Source organism: Rhinopithecus bieti, unplaced genomic scaffold (assembly GCF_001698545.2).
Source record: "Rhinopithecus bieti isolate Rb0 unplaced genomic scaffold, ASM169854v2 scaffold_110, whole genome shotgun sequence".
NCBI classification, from domain to species: Eukaryota; Metazoa; Chordata; class Mammalia; order Primates; family Cercopithecidae; genus Rhinopithecus; species Rhinopithecus bieti.
In genome coordinates this window covers 3,607,050-3,618,769 of record NW_016803311.1, presented here as the reverse complement: position 1 = coordinate 3,618,769, position 11,720 = coordinate 3,607,050, and the positions used below count along the sequence as shown (strand labels likewise).

Here is an 11,720-nt window from a genome sequence, read left to right as displayed (position 1 = left end):
AAAGGAAGGGAGCTTAAATCTGTAGGAGATCATCCTTTCAAAGGACTTCAAAAAACCCTCATGCTTTCTCTAGGGGCAAAAGCAGACACTGGAGGCAATGCCATTCAACAGTATTTTCACCTTTGGGCATGTTACTTAAGTTTTTAACTTTATTTCCTTATCTGTAAAATGAGATAACAATGGTTACAAATGAGAATAGTGCTTAACAGATACCTGATACACAGTAAAACCTCAGTAAGTTGCTATCATTTCTCCTGCCAGCACAGCAAGAAAGAGCAACTTTCATAAAACAGCTTTGGGAAAGGCAGAGTATGAAAAATGTCCACCCAATCCCTGAACTACCTTGCTTTGACCCAATCCCTGAACTACCTTGCTTTGACCCAATCTCTGAACTACCTTGCTTTGCTGAATGAGTTGATAATAGATTAAGTGAGGTCAGAGTCCTTTCCTATGCTTTGGCATAAATTTATCAAAAAAGAAAGCAGAAAAAAAACCCTACATGCAACGGAGAATAAAAAAATCTGTAAATGGGCTTTGTTTCCTCATCTCAAAAATGTTTTCATAACAAACTACCCTAACACTAAAAGGAAAAATATTTTTAAAAGCTCTCCTTTGGGAGGCCGAGACGGGCGGATCACGAGGTCAGGAGATCGAGACCATCCTGGCTAACACGGTGAAACCCCGTCTCTACTAAAAAATACAAAAAATTAGCCGGGCGAGATGGCGGGCGCCTGTAGTCCCAGCTACTCGGGAGGCTGAGGCAGGAGAATGGCGTGAACCCGGGAGGCGGAGCTTGTAGTGAGCTGAGATCCGGCCACTGCACTCCAGCCTGGGCGACAGAGCGAGACTCCGTCTCCAAAAAAAAAAAAAGCTCTCAGAAATGGAAGGTATCTCAAGAGAACAACTGCTTAATTTCCAATGCGGTTCTGACTTATTATTCTTTTCAATGTTATAGATTTATGACTACATAAATGCCCACATAATAAAATTTGAAAGATACCAAACATATAATAAAACAAAATTATGTTTGTCATATTTTGGTAGCTAAGTATATATATATGGTAAGGGCAATGATTAAAGTGTTATAAAATAAAGTAAGTATGTAGAGTGGGGAAGACACCTATAACTTCTGTAAAATGAGAGTATGCATAAAGGATTTCACCACCAAAATGTTAAAAAGTATATACCATAAAACCGCCTTAACAAAATTTAAAAGCAAATGATAAATTTTTTAAAGGTAAGAAAACCAGTAAGAAAAACATGAATAACATAACAGATAAATGGACAAAGGGTAGACAGGCAATTATTTCATAAAAAAGGAAATACGTTAAAATGTTACTCAACAGCATTTTAATCTCATGAATTTTCACACTAATACAACAGAATTATTTTCTTAAATTGACAAAGTTAGTTATCAGTGTTCACTAGAACATGTTGGGTATAGATACATATATATACCTATACTTTGTTGGAAGACACTTTGGTACTATCTATCAATGGCTTCCAACAATTCTTTTTTTTTTTTTTTCTTTTTTGAGAAGGAGTTTCGCTCTTGTCCCCCAGGCTGGAATGCAATGGCACAATCTTGGCTCACTGCAACCGCTACTTCCCGGGTTCAAGCGATTCTCCTACCTCACCCTCCTGAGTACCTGGGAATTACAGGCGCCCACCACCATGCCCATGCCCAGCTAATTTTTTGTACTTTTAGTAGAGATGGGGTTTTACCATGTTGGCCAGGCTGGTATCGAACTCCTCACCTCAGGTGATGCACTCACCTTGGCCTCCCAAAGTGCTGGGATTACAGGCGTGAGCCACTGCGCCCAGCCACCTTCCAACAATTCTACTTCTCTTTGTCCCACCAATTCTACTTTGCTTAGTTATCTTAAGGAAATCATTGTGAAAATATCTGCAACTATAAGGATGTTTAGCATAATACTGCTTTTAACATTTAAAATTTGTAAATAGCCCAAACAGGCCAAAACAGGAAACTAGTTAATTCACTTATGATCTATCCATAGGATGGAAAACCAGAAAGTCATTACAAAGAGTTCACAGATTATTTAGTGACATGAAAAACCTGTAATTGCAGATTTTTAAAAATTCTTTCAAATAGCTAATGTATTTACATGGTTCAAAAATCTAAGCAATATGTGCACACAACTGAGAATTCTCACCGTCACCACCTTCTATAAATAACCACTCTTTCTTACCAAAAAATAGTAACACTGTTCTACACTGTTTTAAAATTAAATATAACGATAAAATTTTTTGCCATAATAAATTTTCAATTTGGGAGGTTATACAATAGCAACGTGGCAAATAAACTGTTTTTTTTTAAACTGCAGGATAAAAAAGACCAAAAGCTTATAAACCGAAAACGGTTGAATTATGTTTTAATTTTCTTCTTTGTGACTAATTTTTTTTTTTTTTGAGACGGCATTTCACTCTTGTTGCCCAGGCTGGAGTGCAGTGGCGTGATCTCGGCTCATTGCAACCTCCACCTCCCAGGTTCAAGCAATTCTCCTGCCTCAGCCTCCTGAGTAGCTGGGATTACAAGCGCCCGCCACCACACCTGGCTAATTTTTGTATTTTTAGTAGAGACGGGGGTTTTGCCAAGTTGGCCAGGCTGGTCTCAAACTCCTGAACTCAAGTGATCCACCTGCCTCAGCCTCCCAAAGTGCTGGGATTACAGGCGTGTGCCACTGTGCCCGGTCATGACTATCTTTATTTTCCAAATTTGAGTACTGAGCATGAAATCCTTTAATCAGTTATTTAAATTAAAAAAAATAAAACTACAAGCTGATGTTTAAATTATGCTTACCAGCTTCGGGTTTGTTCAAGTCATATATGCGTAACAGTTTATCCTGTCCCCCGGTTAACAAATAATTACTATCCTGAAAACACAAAATGTGAATAGGTTAACCATTTTAATCGTTATTTCTCTTTCAAACTTCAACACCAAATAAAATCAAAATCTAGCTCACAGACATCACAAAGAGATGCAAGACATAACCAATTACTTCTGAGAAGATACTGTGGAACAGCTGCCCTCTCATAACTACCAAGCCTTGTGAGCTTTCCAGTTCAAAAGCGTTACATTACGCTACAAATATATGAACTCTCCTATTCTCCCCTGATCCTACTCCTCTCCCTTGCGAGAGGCCCTTTTCTGATTATCTCAAATTTATCTTCTCACTTCTGTTAGTAGGTGAGAAAGGTTACTTGAGCTTTTCAGATGTTTTTTGCTTGTTGAAGGACTGGTACTTGTTCCACGGTATCTTAAAAGCTTGACAGGATTAACCATGAAACAAATTCATAGAGCTTAATATACAATCAAATTAAATATGAACGAAGACATAACCAATATTCCACACAAAATATATCAATCAAATATACACACCAATCAAATATAAAAGCATTGTCATACTATATAATAGCAACTTAACTTGCTAAAATAAATTCAATTTTCTGATACCTGCGTGAAATCCACAGTCTTGACAATGTGTTTATGAGCCAGGGTCATCAATTCATCTCCTGAGACAGCATCCCACACTTTGCTAAAAGTAAAAAAGGAAAAATTAGTAGGATAAATATTACCCAATAAATTAAAAGGATAAATACAATTATAATATTGATGAGTAGCAAATAAGTTAGATATGTGAAATGTTACATAAATGTATTATAAATCTCCTTTATTTCTAATATCCCTCACAGACTTCATTTGATAAAATATTTAAATAAGCTTAAGGGAAAAGAAATTTCTTTGTAAAAACTTTATAACCAATCTNTAAAATATTTAAATAAGCTTAAGGGAAAAGAAATTTCTTTGTAAAAACTTTATAACCAATCTAATTTTCTTTGACAGTGGAAAAGATATGAACAATTTAAGTAAGATTCATGAACCAACCCATCCTACTTACTTTTATTTTAGTTGATAGCCATAATATCCCTTTAGCAAGACAGTCATACATTTTAACCAATTTTTAGTTTCACCATGCCAATTTTTTCTCTATTCTCCACTCAGATGCACAACAACAACAACAACAACAACAAAAACAGAAATCCTTAAAAATTTTACACGGGAATGAAAAGCCTTAATACAGGTTAAATAAAATTTTAAATTAAGATAGTGGAGAGACAAAGTCCACTTCATCTCTTCTTCAAAGCTGACTTAAATTTTCAAACTCTAGTATAGTTAACTTCCCCTATCAGCCTTTGATTATATAATGCTAACATTGAGAATTTTAATCTTTACATTGTTTTTTCTGTACTACCCCACCCCAAAATACAAGTTGTAGGTATACATACATATATATGTGTGTATATTCCAAGCGGGTAATAGTTGAACAATACTTTACAAAATTAATCTAAAAGGGTTCCCCGAAATAAAAAAGCTTAAGGAAGGGGGAAAAAAGTTGATTTTAGATCAGAACAGGTCAGTGAAAAATAAACAAGAAAACTTTGCAGACAGGGAAAAGAATTGCTAAGAGTGAAGAAGCTATGTTCCATAGAGATTTCCATTTTAATGCAACTGATACTTATTTTTGGGAACACAGTGGGCAATAAAACAGTAGAGGGAAAAAAATCAGAGAAAAGCAAGATAAATCTTTTCTTTTGTTTATCCAATAAATACATAATAAAATATTTTAAATATATATCATTCTATACTTAGTGCTAAGGCACAAATGGGAGACAAAAAAAAAAACCCCACAGTAGGTTCCTGCCCTAGTAGAGCTTTAGCTGAGGAGAAAAACATGCATTACACATTTAAGAAATAGAATTAAAAGACATATATATGGCTATAAAAACTCAGAAAAAAAAGCACTTAGATATTGTCCAGAAAATCTATGTAACAGAGCTAGTCATCGGAAGAAGCAAAGAGAAATATATCAGGGGAAAAACAAGGGAAGGCTATTCTAGATAAACATTAATAGCATCTGCAATGTGGTTAACAAATATGAAAGACCATCTAATAGGAATGCTTATGATACACTACCAAAGCTTGCAATATTTAATAATGTGTGTCCTACGAGTGGCTGAATATGTTCTGAAAGAAATAATGTCAACTATAAGTAGTCTTGCTACTAAACTCCCTAGTATTCATTTCTCTTTGCCCAGGAAACCTACTCCTCTCTCTCTCATTCCAGTGTAACTCTCTGGCCCCAGTCTACTTTCCCAACCTCATTTTGTATTGTTTCTCTGAATCTAGCCACATTAGATTACAAACCATTCCTCAAATAACTTATGTATTTTCTTCCAGGCTCCTATGTTCTTGTTCATATTATTCTCTTAAGTCTGTATTTTACATTCTTAGCTATTCAAGTTCTACTCACCCTTAGGGCTCATTTCAAATGCTATCTTTTCTTTAAACCTATTTATCCTCGACTCCAATAATTAACCATTCCTTTCTGTTCTCCTACAGAACTCCACTTATACTTATTACTGTGCTTAAATTTGCTTTGTTTTTTGTTTACATATATCCTTACTCACAGGGAAATGCATTTCATGGTTGTGATAAAAGTTCACAAGTATGAGAATGACAGAAGGCATCAAAAGTGAAGAAAACAACAAATGTATCTAAAATGACTATTCTAGTTATTCACAAGTCTCAAAAGAAGTCTGGGCAATGTCCTTTGATATGCTAATTTCAGGTATATTAAATAATCTCCCATAAACTTAAAACCTCTCTTTTTTCTTTTTGAGAGAGGGTCTTGGTATATAGTCCAAGCTATATTTGAACTCCTGGCCTCAAGATCTTTCCACCCCAGCCTCCTAAGTAGCTACAGGCTAATGCCAACATGCCAGCTCTAAAATCTTAAGATTCTGCTTAGACTGTGTCTATTCAAAGGTGAGGAAAGAGTTGGAAGGACCAAAGCAGGAATATTAACCAGAGAGGTAATGTATCTGTAGTTTTTCCTCCTATTTAGAAACAGTACTAAAATAGACGCATGACACTTTCTGACATGGCATGTACTAACTCTGGCAGATTTCCAATATTCACAGTAAGAGCCCTAAAATGGATCTAATCTAAGTGTTTCCTAAGGTATTATTCAATCTCCAGGCAAGAAACTGGCATATATTAGTTGGCCACAGGGCTCAAATCAAGACAGTAAAGCGCTATTAACCATATCCTTTCAGCAGCTAACCCTCCAACATTTATTTTCTTCACATCCCATGAAGTACTTGTCATCTCCTTCAACTACTGATACCTCTTATACCCCATTTTCTTGCAAATAATAATGCTGCCTGATACTTTTCATATCCTCAGAATGAACTTACCATAAGTCTCATAATAGGAGCTGCTTAACTTCCTTAAACCTTCAACAAAACAGGCCAGTTTAAGATTTTTTTAAAAACTGCCTAAATACCTGAACATGTTGACCAACTCATCGAGGAGATAATACCATTTTTGATTTATCAAGAACCTTATTAAAACTAAAATTAGGTATTTCTATTGGCTTTACAAGAAAGAAAGAGTTGATACATTTTGATTACCTATAAATTCCTGGGCCCAATCCCAGATCTACTTAAGCATTCTCGGGAGCACAGCACAGAATTGTCTTTACTTTGGCACTCTTCCCAAACAGATACAAAGAGGATGGTGTTTTAGGGACACTGTATTCAACACTGGACTCAACTGCCCAAATTACTCCAAGATAACATTCTACACTAGTCCACAGACCTATTCTGCCAAATTTCTCAACTGGAAACAGGACCAAAATCCACTTCTAGATGACCACACCAGAAATGAGTTTTCCAAGAAACGTAAGAATGGAGGGAAAAAAAGATGTTTCTAAAAATGCTTTATAGCAACTACGACTAATCGGGTAGGCTGTGGGGAGTAACTTCTTGGAGAGAATACAAACACACACACACACACACACACACACAAACACAATCCTACACCCCATAGACAAGACATAGAGGAAATGAGGGATAAATCTCAAGTAGCATTTATTGAGCACCTACTATGTGACAGAGATCATACTGGACTTCAGGGATATATGGTAGAGAAAGAGCTCTCTGTTCCTCCAATAATCTCATGGGTCTTAGTCCCATTTTACAGACACGAAAACTGACGTTTAAGAAACATCCTGCTATGGTGGGCAGATCGCTTGAGCCCAAGAGTTCAAGACCAACCTGGACAACATGGAGAAGCCCGTCTCTACAAAAAACACAAAGATTAGCCAACCACGGTAGTACACGCCTGTGGTCACTACTCAGGAAGCTGAGGTTGGAGAACTGCTTGAGACTGGGAGGTAGAGGCTGCAGTGAGCTATGATCACGCCACTGCATTCTAGCCTAGGCACCTAAGACTCTGATTCAAAAAAATAATAATAATAATCCTATGATGATCAAACTGGAAATACACAACATAGTTTGCACATGATGCAAGCCCACCTAGTGCCAATGCTTGTTACTATTTTCCATTCTAACACTGCACCTAAAGCCTTAACTGAGGGGGGGGGGGATCACAAAAATCTTCCTTCTTGACATTTAAATCCATTCAACCTTCCTTACATGAGGCCAAATGGTTTCAAGGCTTTAGCCATATTAGTTTCAAAATAATATGTGACTTTGATCAAGTGTGGGTAATAGTTTACATGGTAGCTATCATCGTTACTTTACATATGTAACACTTTCATAGATGTAATGGACTTCAGGCAATATTCTAAGTATTTGAAACACATTAACTAATTTAATATTCAAAACCAATCTATGAGGTAGGTACCACCACAGGAAAAAAATGGTTAAATGAAGTGCATGAGGCCACCAATTCAAATACAGGTCATCTGGCTCCAGTCTTCATGCTCTTAATACCAGTTGTAAACACAGACATTGAGACTTGAAATGTTAAGAAGGCATAAAGACAACGCTGTTTCAACAAACAAGAGCATACAGTCACGTATCTGCCACCACAATCAATCAGCCTTCATTTTTTCATTCTAAAATTGGTATGTTTAATTTACTTAAAATGAAGGAGGCAGCACATTTACAATTGCTCCTTAGTGTGAGGTTGTTTAAAAAAAAAAAAAAAAAATCAAAGGCCAGCCACGGTGGCTCACACCTGTAATCCCAGCACTCTGGGAGGCCAAGATCACTTGAGGTCAGGAGATCAAGACCAGCCTGGCCAACATGGCAAAACCCCATCTCTACTAAGAACACAAAAATTAGCCGGGCATGGTGGCGCGCACCTGTAGTCCCAGCCTCTCAGGAAGCTGAGGTGGGAGAATCACTTGAACCTCAGAGGTGGAGGTTGCAGTGAGCCGAAATTGTGCCACTGCACTCCAGCCTGGGCAACAGAGCAAGACTCTGTCTTTAAAAAAAAAAAAAAAATCAGCACCACTTGTGCTCTCTAGCCTCTTAAATCTAATAAATTTGTGTATGCACAATAGCTCTTGATATTGCCTTCATCAATTTAAACAATGAAGTGTCAAATTCCTAATTGAACTGGAGATAACAAGATTTTTAAAATATGATATATTCCCAAAAAGGCAACGAGGGCCACTGCAGGTCAGTTTAATAACATAATTAACAGCCAAAAGTCAGAACAGGTAAAGTATATTCTGACAACAATAAGATTAGTATAATTAGATTGTAGGTTTATGGTGTGCAATGGCAGAGGATGCTGTTGATGAACTAGGATGATGCAAACTGTAAAGGGCCAACAATTGAAATGTGTCGTTTAGGTCAGCAATTCCATGACTGCACATCAGGAAAGAAAAGGAAGAAAGAAAAATAAAAAAATGCCAATGATCAGTATGATCAGTACTCCATCCCCAAAGACCAATCAAACCAGAATTTCTGTACCAGGCACAATAGTTCACCCCCGTAACCCCAGCTCTTTGAGAGGCTGAGGCATGGAGGCCAACAGTTTAAGACAGCCTGGGCAACATAGCTAGATACTGTCTATATACTAAAAGTATTTAAAAAATTTTCAATGTAGTAAAAGTATAAATATATATATGCATAGAGAGAGTAAAAAAGTAAAAAAAAAAAAAAAAAAAGTTTTAAAAATCCAAATTTCTGTGACACATACCATTTGAATATTTGAAAAGCTCTCCAGATATTCTAATGTATATCAAAGGTCATGAACTACTAAAATGGCAAAGGGAAGACAGGAAGATCATTAGGTAGAGAAGTGACATGATCAAATATATTTTTAGGAAGACAACTGGCAGCAATATGGAATATGAATAGGAGGAAAAGAAACTACTGAAAGTTAAAAATGATCCTGAACTAAGGCAATGGCAGTTACTACATGGAGGAACACTGTAGTCAGGAGACATCCTGCTGGCACAATCAAAAAAGATGGTGATAATCTCGATGTAAGGGAAAATCAAGAATGCTTTAGATTTCAACCTTTAAAAACTTAGGAAATGAAGAGCAGTTGAGTTTTGCTTTGTTGTTGTTTTGTCTTTTGTTTGTTTTGACACAGTGAGTTTTAGTGATGCCTACAGCCAGTTAACAAAAACTGGGATTGAAATAAAAACCTAGGGCCATCACTGTAGGATATCACTAAGGAGTACACACAGAGAAGCATTCGTAAAGGAGATCAACATTCATTATCTGGAGCGTTTGTTAATGCAGATTCCTGAGTCTCAATCAAAATATAAGGAATAAGTCATTTAGGCCTCCGAAAATTTTGGGAACCACTGAAGACAAAAGAAGCACACAGGACCACGATGGACCAGGATGGAATTTTGGTGAGATCAAACATCATGCGTTCTATATGGCAGCCAGCGAGTCAGAATTTTATGAATATCTGAGACTGAAGTTTTTGATTATTTCAGGACACAATCTACAGAGAACACCAAAGTTAGCCATCTTGGCTACACTTACGCTGTGAAATCTGCAGCTGCTGTAGCTGCTTTGGTGGCATCCTTATTCAGTGTTGCACCCCAAACAGCACCTTTATGACCCAAAAATGTTCCAATCCAGTCTCCTGTATCTCCCTGGCGTAGCATAGGTTTACCATCTAGAAAATATTTTTTAAAACATGTAATTTATAAGTTCGGATTACTTAAAGTCTAAGATTCAAATGTAAATATACAATGATGTTCAATGACGAAGTGGAAAAATTGTTTCAGCTATTTACCACCACCGATTGAAGTCACTACGGAATGTCCAGTAATAATTAACTGAAGAGTTGAACAGATCATTTTCCCTGAAAAGCATCTGTAATTTGCTGGGAATACTGATCTGCGTCGAAACAACCTAGATTTTAGTCTTATTTTGGACAAACATTTTAGCCTAAATCTGTTTTCCATTTGAAAAATGAGGCTAATACCACAAAGGAATACCCAGTGAGACAAGAGAACATCTTTGTAAGGTATTGCACGGCCTGGCCTAATTTCTCCTTTCCCCAAATCCTTGAAAGCTATTTACAGTGTTGTCCCGAGAGTCTAGGCAAGTGCTGTCCAGCTCCTCCAAAATAGCAATAAAATAAAATAAGGAGAGAGGTCTTAGTTGGGGGTAATAGTTTCTACATAAGCGTCCGGAGGCCTCTCGGCTCCAGCTGCGGATTCCCTAACACACTCCTTTCTCCACCGGACCAGTGTTGGCCCTCATCTCAGATGTTAATATCGCCCCCTCCCCGCTCACCACACCACCGCTCAGCACTGGAGAATGCGGGTCCCAATCCCTTTCGGCCCAGTCCCAGCCGTCGGGGACCAGGATTGAGGCCTTGCTCACCTTTGCAAGCGCTGATTAAGAAATACCCATAAGGCGTGATGCCACTGAAGGCCAAATCAACCACTGGCCGCGTGTGGCCAGAGCAGGTGAGCGGCGTCTGTCTCATTGCCATGGCGGCGGCGAACCCAGCGACAGGACTGGCGAACTGAGGGTCGTCGTTGTCTTTTCTCTCTTCTGCTGCAGCGCCTCGGGCTCCTCCAGGCACCCCCCGCCCCCCCGACACTAGGGCTGGGCTGGGCAACAGGAAAAGAAGGGCAATCCGGTGGCACCGAGGTTAGGAAGGGGTGAGGGAGGGGTCAGGGAGTCTGCTACCAGCAAGCAACAGTCGACGAGGGAGGGAGAGGGAGGGAGGGAGGAAAGTAGGGGATGGGGAGAAGCAGAGAATCGGCCCAGCCACGATTCACACCGTCCACACCGGTATCGGCAGGAAGTGACGACATAAATGACGCAAGCACTCGCCGGAAATGACGATTGGCGGGAGGGCGGGCTCGCTGGGCATAAGTAACTTGAAGAAAGAGCGAGAAGTGCAGAAGGACGCAGGCGCCAGTTCAGTTCCTTGAGGTAACTAACGCTGGCCCACGCCAGCTAAGGGAGGCGCTGTAGGCACCGGGATGGGGTCCCTCGCCCCGAGCTCTAGCGGGTCAGAACGCCTTCCCGGTCCGCGGCCGAGTTGAAAGCCCTTCCCACTCCCGTAAGCCCAAGGGCCAGCGGCAGCAGCGTACCCGCCGAGCAGCCCTACCGAGGACTGTGTTCGGCCTCTGAATATCTAGACTGACACGAGCCATTCCCAGTGACGGCCCAAACCTGCGAACACTGTCTAGCAAAGTTTTTTGCAATTTGTCTTACTTAAAAACCATATACAGGCTTGGCGTGGTGGTGCCTGCGGTCCCACCTATTTGGAAGGCTGAGGTGGGAGGATACTGGAGCCCGAGAAGTCGAGGCCACAGTAAGCGGTGGTCGCGCCACTGCACTCCAGCCTGGAGGACAGAGCGAGACCCTGTCTTAAAACAAAAAAACAAAAACAA

The 11,720-nt window shown here is 39.1% G+C and overlaps 1 protein-coding gene across 1 annotated transcript in view; it reads right to left on the bottom strand.

Moving 5' to 3' along the window:
* Window positions 1-11,166, bottom strand: part of STRAP (serine/threonine kinase receptor associated protein) — a 25,363-nt gene extending 14,197 nt beyond the window's left edge. Inside the window, exons 1-4 of the mRNA XM_017873764.1 lie at window positions 10,696-11,166; window positions 9,844-9,979; window positions 3,476-3,557; window positions 2,822-2,894 (exon numbers count right to left, since the gene is read on the bottom strand). Coding sequence (XP_017729253.1) covers window positions 2,822-2,894; window positions 3,476-3,557; window positions 9,844-9,979; window positions 10,696-10,807 — 403 coding nt within the window. The 5' untranslated portion in view covers window positions 10,808-11,166. The remainder of the gene's footprint in view (window positions 1-2,821; window positions 2,895-3,475; window positions 3,558-9,843; window positions 9,980-10,695) is intronic.
* Window positions 11,167-11,720: the final 554 nt, after the last annotated feature.